This window comes from Ursus americanus, chromosome 16, assembly GCF_024610735.1.
Source record: "Ursus americanus isolate L20-20 chromosome 16, mUrsAme1.1.p, whole genome shotgun sequence".
In the NCBI taxonomy this organism is placed as follows: Eukaryota; Metazoa; Chordata; class Mammalia; order Carnivora; family Ursidae; genus Ursus; species Ursus americanus.
In genome coordinates this window covers 63,466,647-63,484,372 of record NC_142142.1, presented here as the reverse complement: position 1 = coordinate 63,484,372, position 17,726 = coordinate 63,466,647, and the positions used below count along the sequence as shown (strand labels likewise).

General features: G+C 45.5%; 1 protein-coding gene across 6 annotated transcripts in view; it reads left to right on the top strand.

The window, feature by feature from the left end:
* The window catches only part of CFAP300 (cilia and flagella associated protein 300), a 31,949-nt gene extending 15,668 nt beyond the window's left edge, over positions 1-16,281 (top strand). For 2 of the 6 annotated variants that reach the window (XM_045797634.2, XM_045797635.2), the window contains exons 5-7: positions 1,029-1,201; positions 5,959-6,025; positions 6,874-7,543. In XM_045797634.2, coding sequence (XP_045653590.1) covers positions 1,029-1,201; positions 5,959-6,025; positions 6,874-7,002 — 369 coding nt within the window. In that variant the 3' untranslated portion in view covers positions 7,003-7,543. The other 4 variants (XM_087868504.1, XM_087868501.1, XM_087868505.1 and 1 more) reach the window with 4 other exon arrangements.
* Positions 16,282-17,726: the final 1,445 nt, after the last annotated feature.

The window sequence follows — 17,726 nt, the reverse complement described above, 5'->3', positions numbered from 1 at the left end:
CCTGTGTGGAACTTTAGCTTTCACGAACTGCGTCACCTGCACAGGGACAACACCACAGAATTGATTGTTTTTGTTTTTGTTTTTTTTAAGATTTTATTTATTTATTTGAGCCAGAGAGAGACAGCCAGCGAGAGAGGGAACAGAAGCAGGGGGAGTGGGAGAGGAAGAAGCAGGCTCCCAGCAGAGGAGCCTGATGTGGGGCTCGATCCCAGAACGCCGGGATCACGCCCTGAGCCGAAGGCAGAGGCTTAACAACTGAGCCACCCAGGTGCCCCAGAATTGATTGTTTTTTAAATGCCTCCTGTCTGGTGACCTTGTGATGAACATTCATTTGAGATCAGAATGTGGACAATTGGGTAAAAGAAACGTATGTTACAGCGTACACTCATCCCCTTGTTCGTAGCTGCCGCGGCCAACAAACTAGTCCGTTGTGTGTAATGCCCCATAAGATGAGAAAATCGCCCACATCAGACCCAGTCCCACTGTTCTCTGAAGGAGCTGGCAGGGTCTCCAGAGAGCAAGAGTCGGTGTGGACTGGTGGTGTGTAGGAAGAAGAGGCCTGAAGAGTCCACAGTGGAGTGAGCGGGGCAGGGAGGCCATGCACACGCTCGGGGGGATTAGGACACCACCCTTGGGGTGGCCTCCAGATTGAAGCAAAGGTTGTAGGCCTTATGGGATGGAGAGGTTTCTCCACCTTTTTACAGCTCCTTGTTTGCCCAGATTTCAGGTGACTCCATGCTAAGATTGCAGTAGTACAAGGACTAAAGACAGAAACTAGAGCAAAGGTGCAGAGGGAAGGAAGAGAAGGCTTCGATTCAGGTTTATTCCTGCCACTGAACATCAGTACCTCCTGAGAAAATGGAGGGAAAATGAGAGCCGGTCTCGTAGATCACTCCTTCCAGTTGTTCAGGGTTCGTTCTTAAAACAGGCCTAAGATTATTTGTAAATAAATAAATTGAAACTTTTGAAAACAAAAATTAGAACCTCAAATCATGTTTCATTAAGATGAATTTTATCATCATCCATAGGTTTTGCTCATGGAAGACTCAGAAAAGTATGAAGTATTCAGCCAACCTGACAGAGAAGAGTTTCTGTTTTGTCTTTTCAAACATCTTTGCCTCGGTGGAGCCCTTTGTCAGTATGAAGATGTGCTTTCCCCGTATTTGGAAACCACGAAGCTTCTCTATAAAGATCTAGTGAGGTAATGTGGCCAGACCACAGCAGGGACATCGCTGGCTCCTAGAGCGCGTCGTCTGTGTGCAGCGGGATCACCTGCGTCTGCTGTGGTCCTGTTAGCACCCCAAGAGTGTGAACGCAGGGCCCCGCCCCGCCTCCCAGCCACCCCTGCTCTCCCAGGCCAGGACCCACCTGTCCCTGCTTCCCCTGCAAACTGGCTGCCAGCCCGCCACACGGCGCCGTCCCCCAGGCCTGTGCGAGAGATCCCTCGGCATGTGTGAATTCACTGCACCAGCAGTAAAGTATCACCTGTGTTCGAAGGAGGTGCAAGAATTTTCATCTGGGTGCGATCTTTACCTTTCCAAATTAATCCCAAGTCCCAGTTTGTTTTAGGTATCCCACTAGGGTTTTTTTTTTTTTCTTTTTGAAGATCAGATTAGGATAAAAACTTTATAAATCATTTATTTTTGCTTTCATTGGGTTGGGTTTTTCAGTGATGCAGATACTGGTACCTTTATAGGCTAAAGCGATAAAACAGTGAAAGCAAAGGGTCCCAGGGTTTAGTTACAAAATTGTACTTTAATAGGAAAACAGCAGAATTTGCGTCTCATTGGACTCTTGATTGTTACCCATACTGACCTCAGTTGTCAGTTCTGCTCCGTGTGTCCTACAGCTGCACAACAAGCTACGTGATTTAGTTATCTTACTTTGTTGTTTTAGTACAGTTTTAAAAACATTTTCTTTAATTTGCCTCTGATTTTTGTGAAAAAGTTATTGTGTCAGTACATAAAGATGGTGAAAAGAGCTATGTTAGAAACAGAATTTCAGAAAACATATGCATACTTTCATCCAAGATATTCTGTCCTTAGCGTTTACAGCTCACGAAGCTTCCTCCTAGCGCTGCCTGTAGTGTCCCCTCGGTGTACCTCGTCCCACGCGCACACACGCGCTCACGCACACATGTACACGTGCGTGCACATGCACTCGCGTACACACGCGCACACGCACGGTCACACACACACTGCTGCCACTACAGCGTGCTCTGCTTCATTGGCCACATGAACCTGAGGAATTCCTCACCAGCCTGTGTGGCGGAGGAGGGGATTCTGCTGGAGGTGTTTGAAATAGTAGTAACTTCAGAACCTAGACCTGGAGGAACTGACATTTTCCCCAGCGTCCCCTTTCCTGGATTCTCACCTATGACTCTCTCCTACATTCCTTGGGTGCTAAGAAAAAGTACGGCTCCGGGGGTGACGGCCACTTGTAAAATGAGGATTCAAAACTCAGGGCATCTTACAGAAAGGGTAGGAATCGGGTCCACAGAATCACTTTATCAGGCAACCAGCAGGTGTTAATTCTGTGCACAGAGCTGTGCCAGGGTCCAGAGAGATGACAAGAGGAGCATCAGATAGTCCTTGACCTTAAGGAGATTACAAGAAACGAATGTATCATAAAGGAATTGTTTAAAATATTTAATAAGTAAAAATTTCATGAAATCAGGTGTTCAATTTGGTATAAGCAAATGTTTGCCGCTATTGAGACTGTAAGAAATGCCCCCGGAAGTTCGGAAAGGGGCTTGTCAGGGTAGGTGGGAGTTAGGAAGTCTTGACGGGATAGAGTCCCTGAGGGCGGTGGAGAGAAGGGCAGTCTGTCCCCTGCCCACAGGAGACACGTCACAAGTCTTAAAGCATCGCTCCTACTTGAGAACCACTAAATATTTCTCCTGATGCCCCGAGTTTAAGCACGCTTATGAATTTCATTGCTGGATGAGGAGGAGATGTGGAATTGTCTTCCCAAAGCAACTTTGGTAGAAAATTAAGATTAGAATAAACACTTGCTTAAGCTGGTGTAAGTGCCAACACCAGGCAATCGAACGGATTAAATGATCCCAGTCCCTTCAGAGCTGTGCGTTGGTTTGCTTATCACTTGTACGGCCTGCGGCCTCTCTAACTTGCGTTGTGTTGATTCAGGTCCGATGCTGTGTCATTTGGTTAAGGTAAGGATATAGGGTGGATCAACACAGCTGTTATCAAGGGATGTGGGAACACCAAGTGTCGTCAGTAATTTTTCAGAATCCTGAGCCACATATCCAAACAAGTCATTTGTACAAGCCAAATTAACCAGTTAACCAAATTAATCATTTTCTCCTGTTCCTTCCCTTGAGTTTTGGATGTTTTCACATTTTTTAGAAAAACATCTGCTGTCTTTCTAATTGTACACATAGTAGCTGTGCCCTTGCAGAGAAACGTCATCACCAGTCCCCTCCGGAAAAGTCCGTCCCTCATGTCTGTAGCGCTGGACGCACATCACAGAGCTGGGTGTTAGTGGTCTCTGGCTCACGCAGAAGGGTAAAAACATTCTTAAGATATTTTTCACTCGTCCATTATTACAAGTCCTATAAAATAACACTTTTTAAATGTTCTGGAAAATGCCTTCTTTTCAAGGATTATGGTTCTTTTAAATAATATGGTGGTACTTTAGAACCATTTCATTAGAGAGTGAATGAACAGTTGTTACGTTTCAGAAATGTCGATGCAGAAATAATTGCGTAGTTACTAAAGGTGCCGTTGTCTTTTCTGCTTCCAATATTAAACACATGCTCTTGTCAGAGTTTTTGAAGAGGTTTTCCAAACTGCATATCTGCCCCAGATGTGAAATTTTATGATTTGAACTGAGAGACTTAGATTATGGCTTCAGACGCTAATTAAACAGTGGGATTCTTGTTTCTCAAAATGAGCAGAGTTACCTAGAATGGTCTGTGCAACTTGTTTAGAGTCAATGTGGGATGGAGCCTCAGAAGTTAGCACAGATGATTTTAAGAAACTGTTCGTTATTTTATTTCTAAACCATTAGTATAATCACACTTTTAAACAGAACTCTACCGAAACCATGTTCTCGCACTGGAAAGCCTCGGTTATCTGGAGTGAGGGGTGACGCCGCAGGTCGGACGTAGGTCTGCTGTTAGTAGTGCAGCCTGGAGCCCGAGCGAGCGTCACTCTGTCTTTCCTCCTCTTGTCACCTGGGAGATATCGGGCAGGGGACTCTCTACTTGATCTATAACAAATAGAAATTATTTTAGAGCTACTTTAAAGTAATAGTAATACAGAATCAGAGGTAATAGAATGGAATAATATGGTTTATTTCTATTAGGAACCGACTTCTAATAACGTTCAAATGGCAGTTCCTTTTTTGTAAGTAACATGCTTACGCATGGTGCATGTTGGTATGTTTGAGTGATTGTTAAACACTAAATTTTCTTCTAAGTTTATTTGATAAGCACAAACTTTCATAGGGGTTTGTTTGGGGGTTTTTTGATCATTTTTTTAACTGGGCTGATTTACAGTGAAGTGAACGAATCCCAGTGCACCTGCAGCACAGTGAATTGTTATATGTTCATACCCTATAACCACCTCCAGATCCAGACTGAAAGTCAGTGGTAGCCGTAGGTGTGTTCCGTGGGTTGATTCGGGTGTCGTACCGGTGGGCACGGTGTAAGTGTTTCCTACGTCGTAGTTACAGTCATCCCTTGCGTAAGCACAGAATTGTAAGTGTCGTCTTCAGGTTTTAAGCAGTACGTGTTAAGCATTTGAGAAATAAAAGAAAATGACCTTGGGGTGCCTGGGTGGCTCAGTCACTTGAGCGGTGAGCTTTTGATCTCAGCTCAGGTCTCGACCTCAAGAGTGGTGGGTTCAAGCCCCATGTTGGGCTCTGCGCAGGTCGTGGAGCCTACTTAAAAAAAGAAAGTGACCTCAATCCATGTCATAGAGGTATATGGAAATTAATTTAATTGCATGATTTCTGGGTTTAAATTCGTAGTGAAGGAGAAGCAGTACTTGGGCCTGTAAAGTGAAGAAGACGTGTATCTTCCATTAAATGTCACCTACATGTGTCCCACGTGAGGAGTGCCTTGGAGCCGTGTGTTAGCGAGCGCAGGGAAAGGAACCGCACGCCATGTCACCTGACTCTGTTCCCAGAAATACCACCTGTAGTCGGAATGTCTTAAATATCTAGTTTAACTTCTCTGGTTCTGTTGTCTATAGACTTGGTAAAATAGTGCCAACCAAGCTCCCTGAGCTGTGGTATCTTCAGATGGAGTCCAGTATATGAGGGCGTTTGGCAGATTGTAAAGCACGACAAAGATCATGTGTCTAAGTCTCTCTCTGTGGCTCGTCCCCCGTGTCCCAGCACGCCCCCCACTACACATTGCCACAGGCGATCTTCCGTGGGGAGAGTGACTGAGAGAAAACGACTGTCACATGACAGAATTTAATAATCCATAACTTAACGAACAGTTTTCTTAGACCTTATCCCACTCAGTTCTCAGGTAATCCTCAAGGGAACCGGCACGCCTACGTCACCTGGGAGAAAAGTGACGTTCAGGAGGGTTGATGCTGCCCAATGGGCAGAACTGGCCTGTGTGCTGAGATGGTTTAATCCCATAGTTCACGTGCTCGTACCTGCCCCGTAGAGCCGTGTACGCTCCAGTTCGACTCTTACTATCTCCTCTTGTTCTAATAACTGTCTCTGGACTGGGAGACCTTTCATCATCAGAGCACAACGCCTCCCACCCTCAAGTTCCGTTTTCTGCCATTCAGCTAGGTGACCTTGCCCTGTCCTTGGATAAAGCTGCAGACGCCGTCCTTCTCAAACCAGTCTAGGTGGACATGACCTATTTCTGTTATATATGAATAAGAACACCTGAAAACTAAAACGATCAGTGTTTTAAATGTAATATGCCAGTGCTTGCTATATTTAAAATGTGCCCCCTTTCCCCCATTTTAGTGTTCGAAAGAATCCTCAGACCAAGAAAATACAAATTACGTCTTCCGTCTTTAAAGTCACAGCGTATGTAAGTGTGGAGGGGGATTCGGACGATCAGCTTAATCACTTGTTACTCGGAGGACTGTTACAACTGCAGTGAGCAGCCAGGTCAAGGTTGTGCTGAGGAGGAAATAGGGTGGTATTTAGTTCTTTGTTAAAAGTAAAAGTTGATCAGGTTTGCCTTTATTTGGAGAGTCACCCGAACCTCTCCCCTCCTCTGTGTCGTGCGTGTCTAATAATAGTCCTCACGTATTTAAGGCCTGATTCTGTGGGTCAGATGGAGTGGGGCACGGCTCTCTAGTCTGTCAGGCCATCATGTATGCGGCACACGAGTAAGAACGCCGTACGTGGCTTTATATCACAGAATCCGACGCTCAAATTCTAGGGTCATGCGAAGGTTACCCGCACATTTGAAGCGGTTTCTAAGTATCTTTATTCAATCAGTAAATATTGAGCATCTATTGTGTACAGCTGCCGTGCTGGGCTAGGGCACTGTTTGTTGATAAACAAGGGAAACATAGTTGCTTCCCTCATAGTAGGTAAGGACCACATTCTAAAAGAAAGCAAAGGTAGAAAAAAATTGCAAAATAGAAATTTTTGCAATAGTAGCACTTTAAAAATACTTGTCAAAAGATAAGATTTCCTGTTGGGCTATGAATTCCTTAAGGTCAAGAATTATGTGGGTTTGTACGTACCTAGTGCAGTAGACTGTGCTGTCAATAGATATTTTAAAATATCAGTTAATTACCAATTACTGTCAAAGATTTGATGTATGTTTCATGACATTTTAACAGAAAATATATAATAGTTAAATATGTTGGCTATTCCTTGAATGTCGTGGTAGACTAATCTACAATGCAGCTGTACCTCTTGCAGGACTCTGCTGGTGCGTGCTACCCTTCGACAAAGAGTCACGAACAGACGTTTTCTTACTTCATCGTGGACCCGATCAAGCGTCATGTTCACGTTTTATACCACTGTTACGGTGTGGGGGAGATGTCTTAACGGTATTCCTTCAGATTACCTATTTTGATAATGTTTTATTTACCAGTTTTTAATTTTAATGCCAATTTATAGGTAAACATTTACTTTGCAAGTTAATTCAAGTAAAATGTAGAGAACCTGCCTGGAGCAGAAGGAGACAAGTACCGAGATGCCTTTCTTTAAACGTATCTGGAAGATAACGTAAGGGCCACAGTCCATCCCGAGCACAATCCACGCCAGTACAGTTGTGGACTTTTTACAGAGAGTTACAAAGAACTAAAAATCTAGCTCATATTTGTTGCATTAAGGTTTATGTAAGCCCTCAATTTTCCATGTGTTTTGTTTTAGAAGCTAATTAATTCTGGGTTGAAATTGTGGCGGGAAACTGAACATCGCTCTATTGGTCATTAATATGAACTGTTTGCTTTTTAAATCTGAGTTTCATTTCATTACATTCTTCATTGCATAAAGATTTACATCTCTAGGGCTGTAAAGTGCGTAGGAATTCCTTTGCTTCATTTGTCCCACTTAAAATCCTCAATAAAAAAGTAACGATCTGAAAGTAATCGTAAACTCTTTTATCACATGATAAATTAAAACTGCAGCTATCCCCCAGCTAGGAGAGGAGCCACATATGCACAGAGAGTTGCCCTGATGGAACTGAGCTGGCAGACAAGTAGAGAGCCTTACATTACATTCTCCTGTGTCCTCGTTACGTTCGTAGCATGAATATGTGACTTAAGATTTTTAATGGAAAAAATGACTGGGGGAGTCTGGCTGGCTCCGTTCGTGGAACATGTGACTCTTGATCTCAGGGTTGTGGGTTTGAGCCCTACGTTGCAGGCAGAGAATCCTTAAAAATAAAATCTTGAAAGAGAGAGAGAGGGAGGAAGAAAGAAAGAAATGATTGATGGGCATCCCAAAGGTGATAAAGAGCGTACAAAAAATGTTGAGACTTTGAGGAGAGGCAAGTTTGGAATATGCTTCTGTGTTGTAGGGATAGGGATTTGTCCCTGTGGATTTATCTGGAAAACAGTTGGCAATTAGGGTATAGAGCTCAGGACAGTTTGCCTCATTTCTAATACAGTGCTTGGCATATCAAATATTTATTGAATGAATATTTTCCAGATATGTTCCTAATATCTGTAGGTATTTTTTCAGCCATATAAGAAACGTAACATTAAGAACTAAAACGTCGCACCAGCCCTGCTGCATACCACACAGACTCTACAACCTGAGGACCCTCTCCTAATCTGTCAATTGGTCAATCAGCGGTTCTTGTAGCGAGGCATTGTGCTGTTTACTTTGGGAAGACCCAGTCTCTCTAAGCCTACCAGAGAAGGTCACATGTAAGAGTGTGTCTGTGGAGCCCAGCTGCTGCCTGAGTCCAGCCTTAGTCTGGCTTCCACGGAGGAGGGGCAGGGCATCAGCACCTGGACAGGGGAGTGTGGGGGCAGGACGCGAGAGGTGGCAGGGAGCGGGAGCCTGGCCCTGGGGTCCAAGTCCCGAGCCCAAGCTGGGGACGGATCCTGTGGGGTGGCCAGTGTCCTGTCTCTGCATGAGAGGCGGAGGCACAAAACACCTCTGAGGAAGATGACCCCGTGGTTCTGGGCGATCACTTCAGTGACCCTCTGTGGTCACGCGCATTATCGGTGTTGAGGGTACAGCAGCACAGCAATGAGGAGTTTGGGCCGGGCAGCCTGGCGGCCTGGGCTCTTACCTCTGCTGTACTTGCTGTGGGACTGAGCTGCTTACAACCTCTCCCGCCTGACTTGCCTCATCTGTAAAATGGGAGAGCAGGGCTTCCCTTTGTAGGTTACTGTGACAATTACATACGTTAATACATCTTATTGGGCTTAGAACGGGGCCAAGCACTTGGTCTCGGTGTGTGTGGATTTGGGCTCTTTTCATTCTATATTTGAGGAAATGTGAAAAAATCGGGAGCTGAACTGCATAATAATGTAAAAAACTGTCTTCCTTAAGTTCGGAATTGCTTTTTCATAGGTTCTTTTATTGCTGATTTGACCAGAGCTGGCATGAGAGGTGGGGCACTAGCTCCCCTGCTCTGGGCCCCAGAGAATGGGGAGGACGTGCGCGTGTGCCCCGAGCTCCGTTGGCAGCGTGTCACACATGTAGAATGATTTGCTCAGCTCGCCTATTTGTAACTGTTTAGTGTCTGTCATGAAAACACCCGGGAGCCTAGCACAGTGCCTGGCGCTTGACTGATGCTCAGCATCTCTTCTCTGGCGTGACTGCAGGTGTGGGGAGGGGCATGGGGAGACGGGTGAGGAAGGTCCCAGAGCACCCTCACGCTCAGCCCCATGTTCGTTCCGCACACTGCTGTGATCCTGATGTAGCCACACCGGTGGGACTAGACAGGCAGCCTGGGCACACAGGGCAGCAGCGGCCCCCCAAGCCGTCTCGGAAGCAGCCCCTGTGACCACCCAGGGGGGCAGGGTTTCTCTGCAGGGGGAATTGGACCATGGGGACAGGTGACCACAGAGCGGTGTCCTGGGACTTGAGAGCATTCCAGAAATTCCAGACGTTACTTAAGGGACGAAGGCTCACCGGATTGTGATTTGGACAATTCAAAGGGGCCTTAGGCTGAAGACCAGAGAGCTTGGGACCCTGGGGTCTCGTGAGCAAAGACAATACAGACGGTTTGGGGGACTCCACAGGTGGTTTGAGGACTCCAGTACACCCGACCGGCTAGAGCTCAGGAGTCCTGTGGAGGAGGTGTGGGTAATAACACAGAGGAGGCAGAGTGACCTGGTCTCTGGGGGCTGCGGGCACACCACCAGGAAATGGGGTTGCCTAGTGGTCATGAAGACTTCTGAGCAGGGCAGTAGCATCAGGAAAGTGGTGTTCTGGAAAGATTAGTCTGGCGGTGACGAATGGGGATGAAGAAAGTCCAAAGATCGACTAGCAGATTATCATAGTTGTCAAAGCACAGAATTGACCCGTCTTGAGTTACTAGCGAGGGAAACCTCTCTGGGCATCCTGAAGTGTGTGACAATGGAATGCTCAGCAGAGAACATCAAACATGGCCCCCAAAAACATTAGCAATGGTTAATAATGACATGTTGAGTATTTGCGGTACCGAGGACTGGGAAGTGGGAACTGTGGTAGGAAGTTGTGGTCGGGGAGGGGAAATCCCTTGTCCTGCCCTGTCATTCCTGTCCCAGCGCCGCGCTCAATCAACGTTGGTCATCACAGCTTTGAAAACCTGACTCTGACGGTCCAAGAGAGGCCTGCAGGCTTCCTAGTCAGCCAGCGAGCCAGCCAGGTCCTTCCTTCTCCAGCAAGTGTCTGTGGACTGCCGACCCCGTGCTGGGCACTTCCGAGGCCCTTGCAGGTACAGCAGTGAGCAAATTAGACAAAATGTCTACGTTGGAGGGTTTCCGTTCTAGTGCCTGTGACAGTGTCAGGTGCGGTGAGACCTACAGAGAAATACCCAGTCCCTCTCAAGAACCTTGAAGTTTTCCTGGAGACAGGAGTCACAAGCTGTCGTGGTTTTTGGTCTGATGGACGTGAAGGGGTATTTACGTTTTTAGATGCTCTCACTGTTTGTGTGGGGCCGAGCGTGATCCTGTGTATTTCCTTGGCCACGTCCGTGGTGACGGTGGGCAACCCCAGTGCTCTGCTCTCCACTGCTTCAGTTTAAGCGAGAGAGACAGACACAAACAAAAGAGCAGAGCAAAGAACAGAAGGGAAGCGTGCAGTCGTACAGTAAAAGCCACATTTAGCAGCGTCCGCCCTGCAGCCCGGCCGCGGCCATCCCTACCCGCTCCGTGTCCTGAGTCGGCACACAGTAGAGGTCATGGCGATAGGCAGGCCAAACTGGGTTTGGTGGTGTGTGTGTGTGTGCGGTTTTTTTCTTTAAGAGAAAAAATAAGTCCCTGGGGTTTAGCAGAAGCTAGGAATCTGCAAATTATTTTCCTTGCCTTTTTCATGACTAGAAAGGCATGTGACAGAAATAGTAAAGTGAAAACCAGCTATGACAATAGAAATTAACTTTAATTCAACCAAATTCTTGGTCAACTCTCACCTGTATTCCCGTAACATATGATAGAATAAAACAGAGATTCTGCTTAAAAGTACTTCACACGTGAAGGCTAAACACAGCACCAAAGCTCCGAGGGCACCTGGAGAGGTCGGGGCCAAGGTCGATCCATAACGAGAGGGAACTGGGGGTGCCTGGCCAGCTCCGTCCATGGAGTCTGTGACTCTCGATCTCGGGGTTGAGAGTTCAAGCCCCACGTTGGGTGCAGAGATGACTTAAAATCTTAAAAAAATAATAATAAATGATGGTTCTGCAACAACACGAGGGAAGCAGAGGGTGTTGTGCTCAGTGAAGTAAGTCAGAGAACGACAAGTAACATGCGCTGCCACATGTGGAGTCTAACAAACGAAACACCACCACCAGGAACAGGCTCCTAAATGTGGAGAACAAACCCGTGGTCACCAGAGGGGAAGGGGCCAGGGGGTCGAGAGATCAAAGCTTCCAGTTGCGGGGATGAGCGGCACAGCGGACGGAGCATAGTCGGTTAAAGCTTGATAACGTTGCAGGGTGACAGACGGTGACCCCCCTCGTCGCGTGAGCACTGAGTGACACATGGGATTCTCCTGCACCCAAAACTAAGGTAACGTTGCGGGTCAATGTACTTCAATAATGAAAACATTTTTTAAAGTGATTGCACATGGAAAGAAAAAACAAACTATTTTTTTAAAAATTTTATTTATTTGAGAGAGAGAGAGAGCGTGTGTGCACAAGCAGGGGGAGGGGCAGAGGAAGAGGGAGAAGCAGGCTCCCCGCTGAGCAGGGAGCCCGATGCGGGACTCTATCCCAGGACCCTGAGATCATGACCTGAGCCGAAGGCAGACGCTTCACTGACTGAGCCACCCAGGCGCCCCTAAAAAACAAACTATTAAACACAGAGCAAAATAGTAAAATCAATGTAATATTTTTCTTCAGGAGTTTTTTTATTGTGACAGAAAAGAGAAATGCTATTTGATCTGTTCATTGTCAGTATTTTTATAATATGTTGGTTACTAGTAGAGTATTGGGATGGAAATGACTACAAAGGTTTAGAGAAGAGGAATGGTAGTATGTACAGCACAGAAATACAAATGATACATCGAAGTAGTTCTCTTCATGGCCACATACCTAAATGCCTCATGATGCTTTAGATTTACCAACAAATCGTAAAAATAAATATTTCTAATTAAAAAAAAAACTAAGAGAGAATGACAGTCGTAGACTGGCTTAGAGGAGGAACAGTTTCCAGGCGAGAGAATGCTCCCTGCTATGGTGTAGAGGAGGGATTACAGACGTCCTTGAATAGAGCGCAGAGATGCTGAGAGAGGGAGACCATTCAACGAAGTCTACTGGACGCCAGGCACAGTGCTAATGCTCGGGACACTGTGAACAAAACACAAAATCACTGCTTCTAAAAAACATACAGCCTAGTGACAAAAATACGATAAAGTGCATAAAGTAATTATAAATTACGATTTTTCTAGGAAATAAATCGCGAGTGACTAGCCCAAGGGGCACCTGGCTGGCTCAGTCGGTGGAGCATGGGACTCTTCATCTTGCATCGCGTGTTTGAGCCCCATGTTGGGCATAGAGCTCACTTAAAAAATAAGAAAAAAAATGTTTAAGAAAGAGTGGTTAGTCTGAGAAGACTCTTCTGAGGAGGTAACACGTGACCTGAGACGTAAGCATTTGAATGTTCTCAGGAGAACAGCACATGCACATGGCCTGACATGGAGATGAGTTTAGCGGGTTCTAGGAACGGACAGACGTCGCTGCGAATGGCACAGAGCAGGCAAGAAGGAATGGCCTGAGTTGAAGTTGGGGAAATAGATCACACACATCTTATAAGCCATCGAAATGAGTTTGGAATTTAATGGCAGTGCAACGGGGAACCACTCTAAGGCTTTAAGCAAGGGAGTGGTGCATGTTTTTAAAAGATAGAGCACTGTGGCTATTGTACGGTCGATGGAGTGAGAAGACGTGGAAAGCATCGCCATCTAGTCAGACATGAAGGCAATTTGGGCATGGATGGCTTCGGTGTCAATGGAGCACAATGGGCCGAATTGTGTCCTCCCCAAAACTCATGTGTGGAAGTACCTCACAATGTGGCTGTATGAGGAGACGAAGCCTTCAGAGAGGTCATTACAGTAAGATGAGGTGCTGTTGGTGGGCCTTCACCCAATGTGACTGGTGTTCTGATAAGAGATTAAGACACGGAGACCCCGAGGGACGGCCGTGTGAGGACACCAGGAGACCACCGTCTCCAAGCTGAGGGAAACCTCAGACGAAGCCAGCCTTGCCGACACCTTGTGGTTGGATTTCTGGCCTCCAGGACTGTGGGGAAATTAATTTCCGTTATCTCACTCAGTGATACTTTGCTATGGGAAGGCTAGCCGAGTAACGTATGGAGGGAAGTGGGTGTATTCCAGATGTATTTTTGGACCCAGAGCCAATGTTGCTTGATGGATTGAATTGGAGGTGGGGAGTGGAGGTGAGAGAAGTCAAAGATGACGCTCATGTTCCTGGTTTTAGAACTTTTAGAACAAATCTACTTAAAATGTTTGAGAAAAAACAATCTTATGAAATAAAAGGGCAACAGTTGATTGAAGGTCTTGAAATCTGGAAAGAAAGATAGGAATTAAATGAAATGGGATGGGGCGCCCGGCTGGCTCAGTTCGTAGAGCGTGCGACCCTTGATCTTGGATTGTGAGTTCAAGCCGCACTTGTAGAGGTGTAGAGGAAAGAAAAGAAAAGAAAAAAAGAAAAGAAGAGAAAAGAAAAGAAAGAAAGAAAAGAAAGAAAGAAAAAGGAAAGAAAAGAAAAGAAAAAGGATAACGTATGTGCCAGTAAAAGTGTCATGCAAATATGAGTCGTTGTCAATGTGATCATAGTTGTTGGTCGTGTGTAGAGGAAAGAAAAGAAAAGAAAAAAAGAAAAGAAGAGAAAAGAAAAGAAAGAAAGAAAAGAAAGAAAGAAAAAGGAAAGAAAAGAAAAGAAAAAGGATAACGTATGTGCCAGTAAAAGTGTCATGCAAATATGAGTCGTTGTCAATGTGATCATAGTTGTTGGTCATGTGTGATACACTACAGTTTCAAGGGGGAGAGCATGAGTGAAAATGGCATTTGAGGGAAAACGGTATAGAACCCAAAAGATGGATGGGAGCAAGAAAGGTCAAAGGGACTGCAGACATTTCCATAGACACATGCATTTATATACATGTATACATTTGACAGCGGGGAGCCAGAAAGGAGAGGTGACTAACACACCTGCCATTTTCCCTACGGGTGACGATCTCACCCAAAGTAATTTTCTTTGAAATCTTCTTGGGGTCAAGATCCTTGCCTAGCACAGTGCTTTGTAGAAAAACTTAATAAATGTTGTAGATAGGATAAGTAATCTATCATATTTTCCTTCTTTTAAAAGAGAGTAGTACGGCGGGATATGTGTGGACCAGGAACCGGAAAGTCTGGCTCGGCCACCGACGGGCTGTATGGCTTTGGGCCATTTCACCCACTGCTGCCCAACAGAACTTCCTGCGATGAGGGGAATGTTCTAGATGTGTGCTGCTTCGTCCCAGAGCTACTGGCCTCATGTGCAGCGACTGAGCCCTGGAAGCATGGCCAGTGTGCTTACGGAACGGAGTTTTCCATTTACTCTGTGGCTGTGGCCGCCTTGTGGGACAGGGCTGCTGCCTCAAGACGTCAGGTTCTGGCGAGAAAAAGGAGACCTGGGCCAAGCCGTCTCCTTCACTTTTAGCTCAAAATGCTGTTCTTCAGTTCAACACAACAAATCCGTGCACACATTTCAAGAGTTCAAATATCACTTCTACAGAATGTTAAATTTTACACTTTCACATTTAGAAAATACGTAAATATTTAAGTATGTAGATGACGTGAAATAAGCATGTGAATACTGATCCTGGACAGTGTAGCGTGTTGTCCGGTGACATTACCTGGAGAAGAACACGGAGCACTTGGCGGGGACACAGAAGCCTGCTGGACGGTTGCGGAGTTGATGAAAGAGACAAGACACCAAGTAGAGGAGGAGGAACTGGGATTGTCTAGAAAAAGAGATGGAGGGCCGACTTACAAATCGTATTCAAGTGTTCAAACAGTAATTAGAGCTGGTGTCCAGATGTTCTCCGTTTAGTAGACGGAGCACTGGAAACTCCGGTTAAAGAGGACGTCTGTTAGATATTGAGGCACTTTCAGAGAGTTTGGCATATTAAATGCTCAAAAGAAATTTAGTTTTTAATGGCTTTTAAAGCATTTCTTGTGCCACATACCGTATTGAAGATATGCGTATGTCGAAACATAGCCACAGAATGTTAGAACTATAAACAAACTGGGATCACTACCTAATGGATCTTTTAAGATAGGATTCGTTGTCAGCCTTCGGATAAGACTCAAGACATCACTCTTTGAGGTCCTTTACAACATGATCTTTTCAATTATCAAATACATAATCTATGCTAGATTTTGATATTAATAGAATAAATAATAAGATTAAGGGGATCCTTACCTATAAAAGGGTGAAGATATTTACCTTGCATGTTTACAAAGCTTGATACTTATTATTCATAGAACGAAAACAGAATGTGGAGTATACTATAATGTAGTCGTTCTCGAACATTAGCATGGATCAGAACCACCTAGAGGGGCTTGTTAAAACCGGTTGCTGTGTCCCCCTCCAGAGTCTCAGTAGATCTGGGTTATGGCCTGAGAACTTACACATCTTAACAAATTTTCAGTGAGGCTGATGCTGCTGGTTTGGGACCACTGATAGAGAACATAATACACTGAGCGTTTTTAGAAGTCACCTTCCATTTTTAGTATAATTTAGTAAAGTATAGTAAATGATGAGCTTCAGTAGCCTCTCCTTTCAAGCCGGGATGTGGAAAGTGGGCTCTGTACCGTGCACAGCCCTGGAAAGGCTCTCTGGGGCCTCCCCGACATGCCCCACGTGGGTCTGCCCTGAGCGTGGAGGGCTTCGGACTCCAAAATTCTTCACGTCTAGCTCTCAGGACTAACTTTAATTTCTTCCATGTGGATAACTTCGGCTACATTTTAGAATAAAAGAAATCTGATTTAAATGATTTTTTAAAAAGTAAAATCATTTTTTAAAAAGCGCCCCGTGTAGGGCTCGAACTCGCGACTCTGAGATCAGGAGTCAGCTGCTCCAGGCCCTGAGCTGGCCGGGCGCCCCTAATCTCAGGATTCTTAATCCTCACGATGCCGTAATAAAAACTTATTCATTCTTGCTATTTTGTGTACTCTTCATTATCATCCTGAAAATAGGCCTCATTATACTGATCACTGCCTGGGCCTGGCACGTCATCGGCATCACAAACACACGCACAAACGTGTCCTCGGAGCTACACCTGCTGTGAGCCGTCGCACCTTGAGTACCAGCAGCAAGAGCCCGAAACAGAGGAGGAGCCCAGGCTGGGAGTGCACAGGGTCATTCTTCCTGAACAACCCCTTTTTTGCAACGAGAGAATTTGTGTCTTCATAGTTTCAATCTGACTTCCCAGTGATCAACCCAGCTTTGTCCTTAATATTTTTTGAAGATTTTATTTATTTCTTAGAGAGAGAGCGAGCACGAGTGGTGGCAGAGGCAGAGGGACACGCAGACTGCTGCTGAGTGCAGACCCCACGATGTGGGGCCTCGATCACAGGACCCCAAGATCATGTAGAAGCTGAGGTGAGTCCGGCACTGACTGAGCCACCCGGTGCTCCTGTCTGTAGCATTTGACATGAAGACCCTATCGCCCTAAACCACTACTTATTGGTCAATAGAAGTACATTTTTCCTGAAATGACAGGGTTCCTACACCCCTTTATCATTCTGTGAGCATAAATTTGTCAATAACCCTTGCGAACTGCCTGAAATTGAGTATAATCTTCCTGGTGGAGAGTTTGAGTTCTGGAGTCAGAAATGTAGGTTCAGAGGTAGGTCCACATTATTTGACCTCTCTCTGCCTCTTTCTTCATCTACGACAGGCTGTTAATTTTAATTTTTAACTTTAAAGGGGTGTTATGGGGCACCTCAGTGGCTCAGCGGGTTAAGTGTCTGCCTTCGGCTCAGGTCATGATCCCAGGGTCCTGGGGTGGAGCCCCATGTCAGGCTCCTTCCTCAGTGAGAAGTCTGCTTCTTCCTCTCCTTCTGCTCCTCTGCCTTCTTCTGCTGTCTCTCTCTCTCTCTCCCTCAGATAAATTAAAAAAAAAAAATACTGTGAAGCTTAAAGTGGCAATGAAAGTTAAGTTGCCACATGATCACAGAATTTTTTTAAAAAATGTCTTTAAAAAAAAAGAGAGAAGCTGACTGCAGATACAAGGAAACATGATTAGAGACCATAAATATGGGTGGCACCAATGCACTGCCCAGCAAGATTCCCTCCAGTTGTCGCTGAGAACTGGGGCGTAGTCAGGCTTTCTGGAGGCTGCGAGAGGGCTGGACACTTCCTCTTTTTAAGCCCCTAATATATTCAAACATGCTGGCATGCCAAGAGACAGTGACAAACAAGAGAAGGGCCATATGCGCCCCATGTTCATAGCAGCTCTGTCCACAATAGCTAAATCGTGGAAGGAGCAGGGTATGTTTCAAATGTGTACATTTTAGCATGCAATGATTACAATCCAATATAACCATATCCACAGGTATACCAGATGATTACAGAATTTATCTAAAATATTAATTCATAATGC